At 45.1% G+C, this 20,102-nt stretch overlaps 1 protein-coding gene across 4 annotated transcripts in view; it reads left to right on the forward strand.

Annotated features, from left to right (window-relative positions):
- MYO7A (myosin VIIA) overlaps window positions 1–20,102 on the forward strand; it is a 274,560-nt gene that overhangs the window by 156,235 nt on the left and 98,223 nt on the right. For all 4 annotated transcript variants that reach the window (XM_033948255.1, XM_033948254.1, XM_033948252.1 and 1 more), the window contains 5 exons: window positions 983–1,201; window positions 3,275–3,382; window positions 6,877–7,086; window positions 9,347–9,550; window positions 18,141–18,317. In XM_033948255.1, the coding sequence (XP_033804146.1) occupies window positions 983–1,201; window positions 3,275–3,382; window positions 6,877–7,086; window positions 9,347–9,550; window positions 18,141–18,317 (918 nt within the window). The remainder of the gene's footprint in view (window positions 1–982; window positions 1,202–3,274; window positions 3,383–6,876; window positions 7,087–9,346; window positions 9,551–18,140; window positions 18,318–20,102) is intronic.

Genomic DNA, 20,102 nt, shown 5'->3' on the forward strand with positions numbered 1-20,102 from the left:
GAGAGGTAAGTGAATCGGGCCGGGGTCGCTAAGGGGTCGCAAACCGATCTGTACACGATCGGTTTGCTTTGTGAACCTAGCCCAAAGTTCCTGGTAATGATTGCGCATTCTAATAAGAACATAAGAAGTTGCCTCCGCTGGGGCAGACCAGAGGTCCATCCTGCCCAGGGGTCCGCTCTCACAGCGGCCCATCAGGCCCAATTGCCTGAACAGTGTCCCTGACTAATTTTGTAACTGCCTCTAATCCTATCCCTATTACCTACCTCTACCTCTATCTGTACCCCTCAATCCCTTTGTCCTCCAGGTACCTGTCCAGACCCTCTTTGAAGCCCTGTAGCGTGCTCCTGCTTATCACATCCTCCGGTAGCGCGTTCCATGTATCCACCACCCTCTGAGTGAAAAAGAACTTCCTGGCGTTTGTTCTAAACCTTTCCCCTTTCAATTTCTCTGAGTGCCCCCTTGTACTTGTGGTTCCCCGTAATTTGAAAAATCTGTCCCTGTCTACTCTTTCTATGCCCTTCATGATCTTGAAGGTTTCTATCATGTCTCCTCTAAGTCTCCGCTTTTCCAGGGAGAAAAGCCCCAGCTTCTTCAGTCTGTCAGTATATGAGAGGTCCCCCATACCCTTTATCAGCTTAGTTGCTCTTCTCTGGACTCTCTCAAGTACCGCCATGTCCTTCTTGAGGTACGGCGACCAGTACTGGACACAGTATTAATTGGTTTCATAAAATTATAAGTGAAAGCTAGCTGGCATTTAATAAAAAAAAGTCCTGTTGATCAACAGAGAACATTTCTACAGTCTAGACTGGAGAGAGGGGAGAATTTTCAAATGTCCGTGCAAATAGCTGCGTGTCATATATAGGCTGAACAGCTGTGTTTGATTTACAGCCGTAGCTTTGATTTTATTGGGGGGGGGGGGAAATGAATAATGTACTTATCCCTAGCAACGGTCAGAAATGAACATGCATTTGATGTCTTTCAGATGAAGATCGGGTTCCTGAGACTTCAGGCTCTCTATCATTCGCGGAAACTTCACAAGCGGTATCACGTCGCTCGAAAGCGGATCATTGAGTTCCAGGCGCAGTGCAGAGGTTACTTGGTTCGCAGGGCCTTCCGACACCGACTGTGGGCAGTGTATACCATCCAAGCCCATGCCAGGGGCATGATTGCACGCAGGCTGTACAGACGCCTGAAAGGAGAGGTAGGCAGGATTTGTTTGCGGCAGATGAAAAGACAAAGATTGCACCTAAATTGTTTAAACCACTCTAATCCTCATTGGTGGGTGAAGTGTTTGATCCACACCATAGGCTTCGGAACAGGGAGGGGGGCACAGGAGCCATGGCCTCCCCAAAAATTGGCAATCAGAAGTATGGCTCTTGTGGTCTCCCCACCTACCTCCTCCCCGCTGCTGTAATTTAAAATCTTCGGGCAGCTGGCAGCACAGCAAAGAGATCCTCCATTTGCCTGCCCTGGAAGTGTTCTTTCTGCAGCATCTTGCCTACACGGGAAGAGGAAGTGCTGCAGAAAGAATCACTTCGTTGTGCCGTCGGCTGCCCAAAGATTTTAAATTACAGCGGCTGGGAGGTGGTAGGTGGAGGAGTCAGGAACTGGGGAGAGGTCATACCACAGGATCCAGCTGAGAGGGGGGTTCTGGGGTTGGGAAGGATGGAAGGAAAGATGCTGCATGGGCTGCGGGGGCTTGGGGTTAGGAAGGGAGGGAAGGAGAGATGCTGCCAGCGGGTGAGGGAAAAGAAAAAGAGAAGTTGGACATAGGTGTGTGGAGTGGGAGGGGAAAAGAGATGGTATACATGGGGAAAGGAAGAAAGAGGGAGAATTGTTGGACATGATAGTGGTGGAGAGGAAAGAGGGAGAAAGACGGAGGGAGGAGAGATGACTCAAAGAAGAGAGAGATGTCAGATTCCGGAGAAGGGTGATGAAAGGAGGGAAGAGAGAGATGTCAGCCACTGGAATGGGAAGGAGAGAGATACCAGAACACGAAATAGAAGGGAAGGAGAGGAGAGAGATAAGCCAGTCTGAAGGAAGGGCAGGAGAAAGATGCCAGAACTTCAAATTAACAGAACCAAGTCAATCATTGCTAAATCCTACAGTCCCAGTTTGCTTCCCTAATATTGCTGAAATAATTCTGTTTTCGAAATGACAAATATGACAAACCATCAAAGAATTCGTCAAAGAATTTCATAACGCAGAACCTGCGTAAGAAAAAGCTCTGCTTCTCATGAGAGACAACTTTATGATACCGAAACCTTTCTTAGATAGGACCCTAGCAACAATCTTGGTTAGGTAAATGTATTCAGCAAGCTATGTTATCCTATTGCATTTTTCGAAAATTAATTAAGACCTCTTTGTTCGATAAGTTTATTACTTAGTGAGTTTTATTATTGAAATTCTATTTTACAAATATTTTTTTTTTTTTTTTTTTTACTGTATTATTGTATTTCGCTGATTGTCCAGCTCTTTTTAGTTTAAACCGCCTAGAACTTTTGGTCATGGCGGTATAAAAGAATAAAGTTATTATTATTATCTTGCCAACTTATTTGCCAAATACAGTGGAGATTTCAAATGCCATGCCTTGAATACAAAGAACAATTTACCTAAGAATCATGGGGGGTCCTTTTACTAAGGCACATTAATCGTTTTTTTTTTTTAAGACTGTGGACTATTTTCATATTCCAATCAAAGCCTACATCAGCAACATTGGACTCCACAGGCTGTTTTGCTTTGGAGTTCTACCTTTCTGTGGATTTAAGGGGTCAATCCTTTGTTTGCCTTTAGTAGGATACGATCCACAATATGAACCAATAGTGATTCTGTACTGTGGTACTGTTGGTATCCAGATTGTCAAATATGCATTGATTTATTTCTGTTTACATATTCAGATAGCTGGTTCATGACCACTTTTTCCAGAATTTTTGTCAACAAAGACAAATTTGAGATCTGTCTACATACTATATTGTTCTTTTTCTACTTTCTCAACTTTTGGAATAGGATTAATAACTGCCTTTTTCAACTAAGTAAGTACCCAACCCAACCCCTGTAGTGATGAAGTCACCTAGGCCCACATTCTGTAACCAATGCCGTTGTCAGCAGCTGCCAATCATGCGTCAATTACACGATGGTGCCGGGTACAGAATCAAGCCTCCGGCAAAGGTAGTCGCCGGGAATATAGGCAGCCTGTTGCAGAATTACCTTCTATATGTTCAGTTTCATCTGCAGTATGTACACGACGTTACAATGTCCTGTCATTATTCTCCAGTATCATCGTCGCCGGGAAGCAGAGAAGCTTCGCCTTGCTGAGGAGGAACGTCTCAAGAAAGAGATGAGCGCCAAGAAGGCCAAGGAGGAAGCTGAAAAGAAGCACCAAGTACAGGAACCTAGATCCATTTCTTGCCTCCTCTGGGGTCCATTAAACTAATCTGTATTATTTATAGAGTACACATTTGCAGGGGAAACTGGCTGAATGTGCCATTGGGGTTGGGGAGGGCAGAGTAAAAGGGTGAAGATGCCATGGGGGTGGGAGCAGCAAGCTGAAGGCTTTCCATGGGGGATGGGGAGAGGAGGGAAGATATAATGATACAGTGGGAGACGAGGAGAAAAAAATGAGAGGTTGGGGGTTTCCATGTGGGAGAAGACTTTAGGGGCACACACAATTATGGGGTTCAGAGTAGTTAGAGTGAGAGAGGGCACTGAAGAGGCTGGAGCCTGAGAAAGGAGAAGGTCGAAAGGCATTTCAAGCCTCATGATTCTATGCAAATAAACTGCAGAATTTTAAAATTTTTTGCACAGAATTTCACCAGGAGTTAACATGTGTACAAAGCTCCAAATAACGCCACTCTTTTTTAAAACATGTTTTAAAAACAAAATGGCTGATCCTGCTATAATATACCAATACTAATCTTATAGCCCGTTACATTAACGTGTGCTAGAATATATGGCTGGCTGTCTTTCTTTCTGTCTCTCTCTTTCTGCTGTCCACCACCACCACCCCTTGCCTGCTCCCCCTGTACATCAGTTGCCCTTCTCCCTTCCTTTTACCTCCCCTGTGTCCACCACAACCCCTTCACTGCTCCCCCCTGTCCAGCAGCAGCCCTTCTCCCTTTGTTTTACCTCCCCCCTGTCCAGCAGCATCTCTTCCCTGCTCCCCCTGTTCAACAGTAGGCCTTATACCTTTCTTTACCCCCCCCTGTCCAGCAGCATCTCTTCCCTGCTCCCCCTGTCCAGCATCTGACTTCGCCACAGCTCAACTGCCTGCATGCGCCGACAACCGCCTCAAGACCCCGCGGCCTGCACATGCCGACAGCCGCCGCGTGCCTCAATCCGACAGCCGCCTCAAGTCACCCTAGTACTGGCCCGCTCCCGGCATCACTGCCATCGCCGCCATCCATGCTGGGCGGGAAGGCGGGCTCCATGAGAGGCCCGCGGGGCCGAAGCCGGTCAGCGTGGCTGGTGCTCGGGAGGGGGAGTCCTGGTGTCTTCTAGCGCGCATGCGCACTCTTGCCGGCCATGGACCTACAGATCAAGGAACATGGAACACGCCGGTAAGAGTGCACAAGCGCGCTTGCGGTTTTATTACAGTAGATACCTGCATATCCAGATGGGACTGAGGCAGTCTGCATGAATATTCAGAGGCACTTTCTGGCTGATGCTACTGGATGTCCATGGCCAGTAGGAAATACCTGAGGCAGTTATCTGGATGTTTCCTTTTGAAAATTAACCTGAAAATTTGGGGGACTGCCTGCATGTGTTTTCCAACACTTACTATCTCCAAGAAAATATGATTTATTGTAATCTTCTGCTCAGAGTCTAAACTATAGTTTTTATATTATAGATACTCTAAGCATCCAAAAGTTCTTTTAGGTTTTTGCCAAAATAATTTATGAGCCTCAGTCCCAACATAAGAACATAAGCAGTGCCTCCGATGTGTCAGACCAGAAGTCCATCGCGCCCAGCTGTCCGCTCACGTGGTGGCCCATCAGGTTCAGGATCTGTATGTTAATCCTCTAGCTATACCCTTCTATCCCCTTTTCCTTCAGGAAATTATCTAATCCTAATCCCTTCTTGAATCCCAAAACCGTACTCTGTCCTATCACACCCTCCGGAAGCGCATTCCAGGTGTCCACCACCCTTTGGGTGAAGAAGAACTTCCCAGCATTGGTTCTGAATCTGTCCCCTCAATTTTCCCGAATGCCCACTCCACTGTATCAAATATCTTTCATAGCTCTATGTGGTTATTTCCTCATCGGCTCTTTCTTCTTTTTTTAAACCCGTTTTTCTTTGCTTTAAATCCTTTAAAAGTGCATCATGCTATATGCTACAGTTCTTCTGTTCTTATCTACAAAATGCTCAGTGCTTAATTAATTCATTTTCATTGAAAACTACATAGTAACATAGTAGATGACGGCAGATAAAGACCCGAATGGTCCATCCAGTCTGCCCAACCTGATTCAATTTAAATTTTTTTTAAATTTTTCTTCTTAGCTATTTCTGGGCAAGAATCCAAAGCTTTACCCGGTACTGTGCTTGGGTTCCAACTGCCGAAACCTCTGTTAAGACTTACTCCAGCCCATCTACACCCACCCAGCCATTGAAGCCCTCCCCTGCCCATCCTCCACCAAACGGCCATACACAGACACAGACCGTGCAAGTCTGCCCAGTACTGGCCTAGTTCAATATTTAATATTATTTTCTGATTCTAGATCCTCTGTGTTCATCTTATGCTTTTTTGAACTCTGTCACCGTTTTCCTCTCCACCACCTCTCTCGGGAGCGCATTCCAGGCATCCACCACCCTCTCCGTAAAGTAGAATTTCCTAACATTGCCCCTGAATCTACCACCCCTCAACCTCAAATTATGTCCTCTGGTTTTACCATTTTCCTTTCTCTGGAAAAGATTTTGTTCTACATTAATACCCTTTAAGTATTTGAACGTCTGAATCATATCTCCCCTGTCTCTCCTTTCCTCTAGGGTATACATATTCAGGGCTTCCAGTCTCTCCTCATACGTCTTCTGGCGCAAGCCTCCTATCATTTTCGTCGCCCTCCTCTGGACCGCCTCAAGTCTTCTTACGTCTTTCACCAGATACAGTCTCCAAAACTGAACATAATACTCCAAGTGGGGCCTCACCAATGACCTGTACTAAATTCATAAAGATTTAATAAATATATGAATGTTTTGAAAACTTGGCTTATGTCGGTTTGGGAGGGTCCAACCCTCCCAAACCCAGCAAATTAAATAAAGACTGAAATGAATGAAGATAGATGAACTAAGCTCTAATAACAGCTACATAAGCTAAGTTTTCAAAATATTTATATATTTATTAAATCTTTATGAATTTAGTTTTTAATGAAAATGAATTAATTAAGCACTGAGCACTTTGTAGATGAGAATAGAAGAACTGTAGCATACAGCATGATGCACTTTTAAAGGATTTAAAGAAAAGAAAAACGGGTTTAAAAAAATAAGAAAGAGCCGATGAGGAAATAACCACATAGAGCTATGAAAGATATTTGATGCGGTGGAGTGGTAGGACTGAGGCTCATAAATTCTTTTTGAAAAAAACTAAAAGAACTTTTGGATGCTTAGAGTATCTATAATATAAAAACTATGTTTTCCACTACAACAGTTAAAAAAAAAAAAATCACATGCATGGATTCGAATAATCTAAATATAGGTCTGAGTTTGTCATGAAGATTTGAATCAGATGACTGCGGAGATTCAAGTCAAATAGACAATAGGCCGACTGTTCTCAAACTGTCCTTGCTGGCTCTGGATGCAATATGGACTGAATCTGAAAGGGTTGTAGTGTGTCCTATATATAAGGGACGCGCTGAAAGAACCGTTTCTTATGTCCCCTTCTAGGTACGTCTTGCCCAGTTGGCTCGAGAGGACGCCGAGAGGGCAGTGAAGGAGAAAGAGGAAGCACGACGGAAAAAAGAGCTCTTAGACAAAATGGAAAAAGCCCGAAACGAGCCAGTAAATGACTCGGAGATGGTGGATAAAATGTTTGGATTTCTAGGGACCACTTCATCCCTGCCAGGCCAGGAGGGGCAAGCGCCGGCTGGTTTTGAGGTACTAGATAAAGCGTAACGTTTACAAAAGAGCCATGAATTATTAGGGACCAGACTTTGAGCATCTGTCACTATATCCTATATACCTGGGACAATAGAGGGGGGACATTAAGTGACTTGCCCAGGGTCACAAGGGGCAGTGTGAGTTTGAACCCACAACCTCAGGGTGCTGAGGCTGTAGCTGTAACCACTGCGCCACTCTAGAAATCAAAATGTAGTAAAAGTGAGCCAAGTGTAGTACAAAGAAGCCATTGTGACATCACTGATGAGGTTGACTCTTATTGGTGGAATGAGGCATTATGACATCACAATACCAGCTCTGGTTATCAGAGGCTGAAACTTTTCACACTATTTATTTACTCAGTTTTCTATACTTTTCTCCCAAGGGAGCTCAGAACGGTATACATGAGGTATGTGTCCTGGCAGGCTCACAACCTATCTAATGTACCTGGGGCAATGGGGGGGGGGGGGATTAAGTGGCTTGCCCAGGGTCACAAGGAGTGGAGTGGAAAGGGTAGATGCAAATCGATTGTTTGCTCTCTCCAAAAATACTAGGACTAGAGGGCACACAATGAAGCTGTTAAGTAGTAGATTCAAAACAAACTGGAGAAGATATTTCTTCACGCAATGTGTAATTTAAACTCTGGAGTTCATTGCCAGAGAATGTGGTGAAATCAGTTAGCTTAGCAGGATTAAAAAAAAAAAAGGTATGGATAATTTCCTAAAAGAGAAGTCCATAGGCCATTATTGAGATGGTTTGGGGAAATCCACTGCTTATTCCTAGGATAAGCAGCAGAAAATCTGTTGTACTACTTGGGATCTTGCCAAGTACTTGTATGGTTGGCCACTGTTAGAAACGGTTCATAGACAACTCGGCGAAAGACAAAGGCGCGCGCCGACAACTGAGCGCAAGACGGAGGCGCGCGCCGAAGAAAATGACAGTTTTTAGGGGCTCCGACGGAGGTTTTTGTTGGGGAGCCCCCCCCGGTTTACTTAATAGAGATCGCGCCGGCGTTGTGGGGGGTTTGGGGGTTTGTAAAAACAGGGAAAAAGTGAAGTTTTCAGTAAAATGTGGGGGGTTACAACCCCACACAACGCCCCCACAACGCGGCACGATCTCTATTAAGTAAAGTGGGGGGGTTCCCCCCACACCCCCCCGTTGGAGCCGTAAAAACAGTAATTTTCTGCGGCACGTGCCTCCACGCTGTGCTCAATTGTCTGCGTGCACCTTTGTCCCGGCGCGCTTTTGACCTGACACCGTTAGAAACAGGATTCTGTCCCAGTATGACAATTCTTGTGTTCATATGTTCTTAAACCTTTTTAAATCCAGCTATGCTAACCTCTGTTATCACATCCTTTGGCAACGTGTTCCAGAGCGTAACTATTCTCTGAGTGAAAAATATTTCCTCCAATTGGTTTTAAAAGTATTACTCTGTAACTTCATCAAGTGTTCCCTAGTCTTTGTAAATCTTGATGCAGTAAAAAATTGATTCACTTGTACCCGTTCTGCACCACTCAAGATTTTGTAGACTTCAATCGTATCTCCCCTCAGCCGTCTCTTTTCCAAGCTGAAGAGCCCTTGCTCAGACGAGAGGAGTTTCATCTCCTTTATCATCTTGGTCGCTCTTCTTTAAACTTTTTTTTAATTCCACTATATTTTTATTTCGTGAAATGGCAACCAAAACTCTGCGCAATACTTCAGGTGAGGTTGCATTGAAAGGTCACTTGGACACACAAAGTCAGAGGCGTGAAGAGAGTACAAGAAATTTATTACAGCATACCGGACTCTAGTGCAGTTAAGAGCCTGCCTACTAGAGTGTCAGAAACAGGAAATACACGGACTTTTATGCCCTTTTTGTAAACTAATATATGTAAAAACTACAATTTTCATTTGTTACTTCTATAACTTTTCTACCATTATTATTGGTCCTAAACTCACACTAGCAGGTCACTTATCTAACTCTTACAGTTCTAAATGTTAAATGTACAGAAGGGTAGGGTACATCATGGCTCAAACTCTTATCTATTTAGCTTACAATGTGGTAAGGCAAGGACATACATTTTAGGCAGATGAGGTCAATAGATTGTATACTGTTTTCAGCTATGTAGGCCAGAGCAATATTTTAAACAACAATTAACCATTTCATGACCCTACATCATCATAAAGTGATTCCGAGACAGTATAATATTCATTGTCTTATTTACCATCCCACACAGAAAAAAGCACCAAAAAGACTCTTTTCTACCCCCTTCTTCCACAGGATCTTGAACATGTCGAGAAAGACCTCGAGGAAGAAGATCTAGACAGTGCCTTACCCCTTCCTGAGGAAGAAGAGGAAGATCTTTCTGAATACAAGTTTGCAAAGTTTGCCGCCACATACTTCCAGGGCACGACGACCCACGCCTACGTCCGCCGGCCTCTAAAGCAGCCTCTTCTGTACCACGAAGATGAAGGAAACCAGCTGGTGAGTTTTATATTGGAATGGGCCGCTGTAACGATGGAAAAGGGGCAGCAGAATTTTGTGTGTGTGGTATAGGCCCGGATTTTCGAAAAGACAGAGTCTGGACATTTTCCACTGAGTTCATCCAAATAGCAAGAGGTACATTCTGGGTGGAGCTAAGGTGTAACCAAAATTAGGATGCCTTTCAGCAATTGATGGAACAGGATGAAATGTCTAAAGTAAAGTTTTTAAAAAAAAAAAAGAAGAAGGTTTATAGATAAATTTATTTAATCAGTTTTCTATACTGTTCTCCCTGGGAAACTTGGAATGGTTTACATGAATTTATTCAGGTACTCCAGCATTTTTCCCTGTCTGTCCCAGTGGGCTCACAATCCATCTAATGTACTTGTGGCAATGGGGGAATTAAGTGACTTGCCCAGGGTCACAAGGAGCCACGTGGGTTTGAACCCACAACCCCAGGGTGCTGAGGCTGTAGCTTTAACCACTGCACCACTCTAGAAATCAAGATGTAGTGAAAGTGAGCCAAGTAAAGGACAATCAAGCCATTGTGACATCACTGATGAGGTTGGCTCCTAGGCATTGGTGGAATGAGGCATTATGACATCACAATCCCAGCTCTGGTTATCAGAGGCTGAAACTTTTCACACTATTTATTTACTCAGTTTTCTATACTATTCTCCCAGGGGGAGCTCAGAATGGTTTACAGGAATTTACTCAAGCATTTTCCCCTGTCTGTCCTGGTGGGCTCACAATCTATCTAATGTACCTGGGGCAATGGGGGGATTAAGTGTCTTGCCCAGGGTCACAAGGAGCCACGTGGGTTTGAACCCACAACCTCAGAGTGCTAAGGCTGTAGCTTTAACGACTGTGCCACTCTAGAAATCACAATGTAATAAAAGTGAGCCAAGTAAAGGACAATCAAGCCATTGTGACATCACTGATGAGGTTATCTCTTAGGCATTGGTGGAATGAGGCATTATGACATCACAATACCAGCTTTGGTTATCAGAGGCTGAAACTTTTCACACTATTTATTTACTCAGTTTTCTATACCATTCTTCCAGGGGAGCTCAGAATGGTTTACATCAACTTATTCAGGTACTGAAGCATTTTCCCTTGTCTGTCCTGGTGGGCTCTCAATCTATCTAATGTACCTGGGGCAATGGGGGGATTAAGTGACTTGCCCAGGGTCACAAGGAGCAGCATAGGTTTGAACCCACAACCCCAGCTGAGGCTGTAGCTTTAACCACTATGCCACACTCTCCCCCTGGAGGGCTCACTTCCAAGTAGGTAAGGTGGAACTTGTACCTGTTAAGGTCCACCTCACTGATCACAAGTGATCGAAGTGGAAGATAATATTTTCTTTCTCAAGGGACCCTCGGCCACAAGAGGGCACCCGCTCAAACTCAGGGGCGGAAAATTTCATGGAGACACCAGAAAGTATTTCTTCACAGAGAGAGTGGTTGATCATTGGAACAAGCTTCCAGTGCAGGTGATCGAGGCAGACAGCGTGCCAGACTTTAAGAATAAATGGGATACCCATGTGGGATCCCTACGAGGCTCAAGATAAGGAAATTAGGTCATTAGGGCATAGACAGGGGGTGGGTAAGCAGAGTGGGCAGACTTGATGGGCTGTAGCCCTTTTCTGCCGTCATCTTCTATGTTTCTATGTTTCTATGACATGTCCGGAGTAATCCAGAAGTCTGGTAACCCTACTGTGCAGGGACATATGTGGGGCCATTTTTGTACAAATGATGCCAGACAGATGTTTTTGGCCTGCTTTTTGTCGTTCATATTTTGGGTATTTTAGTTTGGAAAATAGCTCTTTATTATGGACGTTTTCAGCATGAGTACGCCCTTCTCGTGTATTTTCGAACAGGAAGTCGCGACAGTATTCCTGCCAAAAAATAGATGAGTCTTTTTTGAATGTAATGGGCAGGACATCCTAATTCTGACTGGGATGGTTTTTTTTTGGGGGGGTTATGCTCCTCCACACATTCCACAATGAAACAAGAGATACCACATTCTCAAGGCAGAAAGCAAGAAAGACAGCGAGGGTGACCTAAGGTTCTCGGTTTCTTTATTGCATCAATCATGACTCAACAGGTATGTGTTTCGGCCAATGGTCTGCCTCATGAGTCTTAATGGTAATCAAGTAAAAGAAATTAGATCAGTTCATCTATTATGGCTGCAAGCAAAGGCAAAAAACAAAAGGAATTGACTCCAAAATACCCACAAAAAAGAAAATCCAAAGAAAACCAAAAAAAACTCTGTGGAGTGGCGATGTTCCTAAATGGACTTTATTTGAAAGTATCAAAGTTCCAAAGGTACACTGAAATCATCCACATAAAAATAAATCATCCACATAAGAGCCTTAAAGGACCTAGTCCTCTAGGGATACAGGACCCAACACGGTCCGCGTTTCGACAAAAAGTCTTCCTCAGAGGTCCCTGGGGGTCCTATAAAGGTGAGTACGTGGGAAACCGGAAGTGAGACACTGCTTGTGTTTGCAGCATTCTAGAGCTCAGATAGTGATGTCATAATGCCTCATTCCACCAATGCCTAAGCCTCAAACACTTTAAAATCATAAGTAGCAAAAACAAAAGGAATTGACCCCAAAATACCCACAAAAAAGAAAATCCAGAGAAAACCAAAAAAAACTCTGTGGAGTGGCGATGTTCCTAAATGGACTTTATTTGAAAGTATCAAAGTTCCAAAGGTACACTAAAATCATCCACATAAAATAATTCCATCCACATAAAAGTAAATCATCCACATAAGAGCCTTAAAGGACCTAGTCCGCTAGGGATACAGGACCCAACACGGTCAGTGTTTCGACAAAAATTCTTCTTCAGGGGTCCCTGGGGGTGTGGTGAGCCGGAAGTGAGACACTGCTTGTATTTGCAATGGAAAGGAGTGTCTCACTTCCGGCTCACCACACAATTGTTACCCACGTACTCACCTTTATAGGACCTCCAGGGACCCCTGAAGAAGACTTTTTGTCGAAACACGGACCTTGTTGGGTCCTGTATCCCTAGCGGACTAGGTCCTTTAAGGCTCTTATGTGGATGATTTACTTTTATGTGGATGGAATTATTTTATTTTAGTGTACCTTTGGAACTTTGATACTTTCAAATAAAGTCCATTTAGGAACATCGTCACTCCACAGAGTTTTTTTGGTTTTCTCTGGTTGCAAGCAAAGAACGGAGGAGAAAACTGCTTAGATAATAATGTCTGTGATGCAGGATTTTATTCAGTCAATCAAAGTATGTCACAATCAAAGAATCCACCATTGTTTTTAAAGGTTGTAGACCCAACATAGTCTGTGTTTTGACAAACTGTCTTCTTCGGGGGTCCCAAAGATCAGGATACAAATAGAAAGGTTGTGGACATGAAACACAAATGTAGATAAATCCAGTACGTTTGATTTCCAAGTTCTCAAAACTGCCATATGAAAACAGTCGTCTTAAGCCGAGCTATAGACATCTATTATGGTTGCCTTCTTGGTGATTGATACTCTTGGAATTAAAGATGAGTTTTAAGGGCAGCCTGTCTAGAATCACGACTCCACTTGCATTTTGACTAAACTCCACCCTGGAACTCACCTTCTTATCTCTTGGTACCACCCATACTTTTAGGGACATAGCCTCTGGGGCCAATTATATAAAAGCTCTTTTCTTATGTGTAAAAAGGCCTTCACATGCACAAAATCAGTTACCAAAGTGTTCCTATAGTTATATGTTACTAGTCTTTAAGCCCATTACATTAATGGGTGCTAGAATAGATATGTCTGTCTGTCTGTGTTTCTTTATCTCTCTCTCCTTGGCCGCTGTCTGTATCCTTCAGTCTCCCCCTCCCCCCCCCGAGCAAAGCTGTTTGCCCCCAGCACCCACCTCCCCCCCAAATGTCTCTCCATGGCCCTCTTCTGTCTTCCCCCCCAGAGCAAAGCTGTCTGTCCCCAGCACACCTCCCCCCAAAGCAGTCCCCTTTCCCTATCTCTCCATGGCCCCTTCTGACTCCCCCCAGCACACCCCTCCCCCCAAAGCAGCCCCCTATCCCTCTCCCTGTCTCTCCATGGCCCCTTTTCCCTGTGCAGTAGCATTTCCATCCCACTTCCCTATGCAGCAGCAACAGCATTTCCCTCCTATCCCCCCCCTTTCCTGTGTAGAAGCAGTAGCAGCATTTTCCCCCACTCCCCCTTTCCCTTCTCTTACCTTCTCTTCCCTGCTCCGTTCGGCTCCTCCCCCTTCTTTTACTGCCATTGTCGATCCGGCCTGCTCCTGACCCTCCCACCGCCGACAAACCTCGGGGCTCCAGCCGCGTAGGCAGCACTTTAAATACGCTGCTTCGCGGCCTTCTACTGGCGATTTCCTCTGCCGCGTCTGTCTCCGATGATGTCATCAGAGACGCGGCAGAGAAGGGCACGAAGCATCGTGTATATAGTGCTGCCTACACTGCTGGAGCCGGGAGGCGACGGAGAGGGCAGGGGGTGCTAGCGGCCGGCAGCCGCTGCTCGGCAGGTGGAGAGCAGGGAAGGGCGCGCATGCGCTCTTGTCTTGCCTCGCATGAGGCCAGACCGTAAGCCGCGCATGCGCACTTCCTATGGGTCGCTACAGCTCACGGAAAACGGATGCACGCATAGGAAGTGCGCATGCGCGGCTTACCATTTTATTATATTAGATTAACATAGGGTAACCAGATGTTCAGGCAAAGCCGGACATGTCCTCTTTGTAGAGGACTGTCTGGGTAACCGGACAGATTTTCAAACCCTGGTAGTTTGTCCAGGTTTCCTGAGCGCAGGGCCACGTCTGGAGGGTCTCCAAGCAATGCGATGACGTGTGACATCGTCGTGCCGCATCCATGCGTGCTCTGAGGCCCTCCAGACTTAGTTCGCACCTGTGAAAGGAGATGATGGGGGCGGCGCTAAGGGCAGAGTGGGGTGGGGCTGGTGCAGAACAGGGCGGGGCTAGGGTGGGGCCACGTGTCCTCTTTTCTTTGAGGAGAAATCTGGTAACCGGCAGAAGCCAGTTGCTAACTGGCCTGCCCAGAAGCTGATGTCCAGCAGCATTTAACCACACACTGCAGCTGACTATCTGCTCTGACCGCCTTGCCACGCTCTGCTTAGTGCCAGGGCACTCTAGGGGTAGAACTGGGACAGAGCTAGAATTTAAGAGGGTGTTAGTCATTGCTGGTACACATATAGCAAACTGGGTGTGTTGGACCTCTCAAAGAGCAGTCCTAACTATGCCCAGTTAGCTGTGCAGATGTGGCATTGAATATTAGCCACCTGGGTGCCACCAAAGACCTGGGTAGAGCTACCAAATTTAGACCTCAATAAAAAAAAAGATGAGTAGCCCCGCCCCCATTCTGCCCACAGCCCTGCCCTCTTCTGTCCCCCAACCCTGGCACGAATCCCGTCTCTTCGGGTCTACGTCTGGAGGGCCTCTGCATATGTAAAGATGTGAAACGATGATGTCACAAGCATGCACGCATGCATGTGATGTCATCACATCCTATCCACGCGTGTGGAGATGCCCTCCAGACATGGGCCCGAGCTCAATGGCTTTCAAAAACGCAGACAAACTGCTGGGTTTTGAAAACCCATCCGGACACCTAGACAGTCCTCTAAAAAGAGGACATATCCGGGTAAATTCGGACATCCCTAGACTAGTAAATTCGGAATACCCTAGACTAGGGTATTCAATGTCTGTGCCTGGATAGGGCCTGGCACTGAATATCCAAATGTAATGTATCTAACAGAAGTCAAATTTTAAAGCAGTCCTTAAACACCTCTCCCAAGTCCCTAATTAAAGACAATATTAACTTAAGGAAGAAATTGGAGACACTTGAAAATAATTCCCGGAATAATAATTTGAGATTAATTAATTTCCCTAGATTGACTTCGGTTACTCCTAGGGAAATGCTTAGGAGATACTTGATAGAAACTTTGCAAGTTTCAGAAGAAACTTTACCACCGTTTGTTCAAGTGTATTACTTGCCAAATAAAGAAGGGGCCCAAACGCAAGTCAAAGTATCGGATCAAGCATTACTGAATGTTTCTGAATTGTTAGAAACTTCAGACAGAGAAACAGTTGTACCTTCTGGAATGATTTTGACCGTAGCTCTCGCCATAGATAAAACATGGTTATTGAGACTTTTCTTTAAAAATAGACAGAAAGGGCCTGATTCTCCAAAGTGCGTCCCGATTTTAGGCAACTGTAGGCATCCTACAGCTGTCTAATCAGCCAATCGGGATGTACGTTTTTTAAAAAAATGTTCCCCAGGCAGGCCGCCTATATTGAAGGCGCCTCCGGGAGCCTAGGGAGACCCGCAAGACGCCTAAGCTCGCCTAAGGGCCTTAGGCAGGCTTTAGGCGAACCTAGGCGGCCCTACGCATCTCCCTAGTAGAGGAAGAAACGCTTAAAATGTAGGCCAGCAAAATGCTGGTCTACATTGTAAGTAGACGCGGCCAATCAGGCCTTAGATTAAGTGGGGATGGGCGGACCCGCTATGCCTAAGTCCTGATTGGTCCAGGCTTCTAGAGCCTGGGCCAATCAGGCCTTAGGCTTCGGCGGGATGGGCCGGGAAGGGGCGAGCCCGCCTCATTTCGAGGAGGCGGGCCTGCCGGCTGGACGGGCAAGACCCGTCTGGCCTTAAGAAAAGGTTAGTTTGATGGGGTGGAGGTTTGGGGGCTGTTAGCGCCGGGGGGGGGGGGGGAGGGTGCGTCTTCGGGCAGGAGAGTTTGGACACACTCCTGCCAGCAATCGGACAGGGGGCCGCGGCCCGCTATACTTATAGTGGCAGAGAGATCCCTTGCCGCGATAAGTGTAGCGGGCCGTGTCTAATCTAACCCGATTCTCTAACAGCGTCTGTAACATGGACGCCGGTTACAGAATCGGGGTTTAGTGTAGGCCGATTCTGAATAGGACACCTCTCCCAGGCGTCCTATACAGAATCAGGGCCAAAGAGTTCCTTGGTTGCAAAATACAAATGTTTCCTGACCTCTCCAGAGAAACGTAGAGAATTTTTGATGTTGAAATCTGGAGTCACTTCACTGGGAGCAACGTTTTCCTTGAGACATCCTTGCAAGTGTATTATTTGCTACGTTCACTCAAATATGTTTTCTTTGAACCACAACAGTTAACAGCTTTTCTGGCTATGTCTTGACTGGATAAAGAGAAATCACATATAATTGGAAGGATTGGAGAAAATTAAATTACAACTTTTGGTGGAACTCTCTATGCCATATCTATAAAATGGAAAGGTTCATTGCATTACAAAAGGGATATTTCAAGAAATTTCAGAAAGTGTGGAAACCATTAACAAAATATTGTACGGAGTAGTTGAGTTTGTTTCCCTTAAATTTATTAGTTTAATTGGGTAGAGTGGGGATATTTTATTAATACATATTTATATTATAATGGAAGGGAGGGGTGGGAAGGGAGAGGGATAAGAATTTATGTAATGTGCAAATGATAGCCTGTAAGTGATATGTTTATTGTTAATGTGATTGAATATATGTAACACTTAATGTAATTTTGAAAATGAATAAAGAATTTAAAAAAAAAAAACAGCTCCATAATCATATATTTGCCCATTTCTCAGTTTTGTCTGTATTTTATCTTCTAATAATAATTTCTTTTGCTCACTTTAATGTAATCTTGGATCCACATTTTGAGGACTTGAGTTGAGTTGGTTGAAAGAATTTCCTGTATTTAGTTTTTTCTTTTATTTGGATTGAATATGATTTATATTGGATATAGGTCATATCTTTACTAACTTACTTTCTGTACAAGTGATTACTTGGTATGTCATTTGAAAAATTAATAAAATAATACATTTGAAAACACCTCTCCCACTCTCACCTCCCCAACCGCCAGCCTCAGCCCCCCCCCCCAAACCTTCCTCAACTGCTGCTAAGCCACTGTTAAAAGCCATGTTGCCTCTCCCACTGCCCAAAGCCGCTCTCCACAGTGTCTCACTTCCTATGACGGAACTTCCTGTTTCCAGGTTACCAGGGATACCAGGCATCCGGATTTCCCCGAACGTGGCCTCCTTTCGAGGACATGTCCGGGGGTCCGGAGAGGCTTTTCAAAACCCAGCACTTTGTCCGGGTTATGAAAAGCTTCCTGACATCATCGGATGCAACGCGGTGATGTCACGCGCACATGCTCAAGGTGTCATTGCATGGTGTCCGCGCATGCACGGATGCCATCTTGGAGCGGGGCAGGGGGTGGAACTGGGCATTCCTGAGGGCATGGCCATGGGTCTGGTAACCCTAGGTAGAACGCTACAGAGAAAGGCTTTGGGCAGTGGGAGAGGTGGCACACCAGTAGCGACACAGCATCGGTTGATGAAGGTTTGGAGGGCTGAGGCAGATGGGGTGGGGGAGAGGAGAGAGTGGGAGGTGAAAAAGGTTGGAGACCCTGATTTAAAGAAAACCCAACCATTGCTAGCTGAATATTGATTAAAATATGTTTAAAGAGATTAGTCAGCAGCCACAGAATATATATACCTCATTACGTTCACAGTATAAATGTTCTTATCAATGAAGCGATATCAGACTGAGAAGGTTGCTCATTATTTGCTGCAGGCAGCCCTTGCCGTCTGGATCACTATTCTCCGTTTCATGGGAGATCTACCCGAACCAAAATACCATACGGCCATGAGTGATGGAAGCGAGAAGATCCCAGTAATGACGAAAATCTACGAGACCTTAGGAAAGAAGACGTACAAGAAAGAGCTACAGGCTCTGCAGGGAGAAGGAGAGGTGAGAGGCCGATTCTCATGCAATGAAGGAAGTTATGGTGTACAGGTGACACCTTTGCTAGGCCAACAAATGCAGGTTACGCGAGCAAGCAAAGCTCTTCCCTTAGATCAGAGGCGTCAGAGTCCCTCCTCGAGGGCTGCAATCTAGTTGGGTTTTCGGGATTTCCCCAATGAATATGCATGAGATCTATTTGCATGCACTGCTCTCATTGTATGCTAATAGATCTCATGCATATTCATTGGGGAAATCCTGAAAACCCGACTGGATTGCAGCCCTCGAGGAGGGACTTTGACACCCCTGCGTTAGATAATGACCTACAGGTAAGACACTGAGACGTAAAGAGACTTTTAAAGGGTTTAGCCAGCTAACTTTAGGAGTTAGCCCTTCTGCTTTTGAAAATTCCCCTGACCATTTGGGCACCTATCTGGAGCCTGTTTTGCAAAAGAAATAAATCCCAATAGTCAACGGAATGGGACCATTCAGCGCGGCCCTTTAAGAGCTGCCAGTTCAGTGCCACCCTTTCACTGATGTCATTTCAAGAGCCACTAGCTCAGTGTGGCCATTTCAGTGCCAACCTTTCATTGCAGGACTATTCAGTGCTACCCTCCATGCTTTATTGAGGTGGAGCGTTGATGTATGTGGGCTGGGAACAGGAGAGCATAAGAACATAAGAATAGCCATAATGGGCCAGACCAATGGTCCATCTATCCCAGTAGCCTGTCCTTACTGTGGCCAATCCAGGTCACTAGTACCTGGCAAAAACCCAAAGAGTAGCAACATTCCAGAACCTCAAATAGGAACAACATTCTAGAACCCCAAAGAGTAGAAAGGTTCCGGAATCCCAAAGAGCAGCAACATTCCATGCTACCGATCCAGGACAAGCAGTGGCTTCCCCCATGTCTTTCTTAATAACAGTCTATGGACTTTTCCTCCAGGAAATAATCCAAACCTTTCTTAAAACGAGCTATGCTATCCGCTCTTATCACAACCTCTGGCAACACACTCCAGAGCTTAACGATTCTCTGAGTGAAAAAATATTTCCTCCTATTGGTTTTAAAAGTATTACTCTATAACTTCATTGAGTGTCCCCTAGTCTCTGTAGACCTTGATGCAGTAAAAAATCCATCCACTTGTACCCGTTCTGCTCCACACAGGATTTTGTAGACTTCAATCCTATCTCCACTCAGCCGGTTTTTTTCCAAGCTGAAGAGCCCTAACCTTTTTAGTCTTTCCTCATATGAGAGGAATTCCATCCCCTTTATCATCTTGGTCATTCTTCTTTGAATCTTTTCTATTGCCGCTATATCTTTCTTGAGATAAGGAGACTAGAACTGAATACAATACTCTAGGTGAGGTTGTACCATGGAGCGATACAGAGCGATTCTTAGTCATGTCAACCATACCTTTTTAAATAATTCCTAGTATCTTGTTGGCTTTTTTGGCTGCCGCTACACATTGAGCAAAAGTTCCATTGTATTGTCTACAAATACCTACTTATTTGATTGTACACCACATAGTATAGTAAATGACGGCAGATAAAGACCTGAATGGTCCATCCAGGCTGCCCAATAGCTACATGCATTATAAATTCATGATTAAATTGTCTTATATTTCTAGGCCATAGACTGTGGAAGTCTGCCTGGTACAGTTCTTGGGTTGAAGCTCACTCCAGCCTATCTAAACCAACCCAAATTACTGGAATTCCCTTTGGAATTCCCAAAGCCCTCCCCAGCCCATCCTAAACCAATTAGCCATATACAGGACACAGACTGTGTAAATCTTCCC

The sequence above is a fragment of the Geotrypetes seraphini genome, chromosome 6 (assembly GCF_902459505.1).
Source record: "Geotrypetes seraphini chromosome 6, aGeoSer1.1, whole genome shotgun sequence".
NCBI lineage: Eukaryota > Metazoa > Chordata > Amphibia > Gymnophiona > Dermophiidae > Geotrypetes > Geotrypetes seraphini.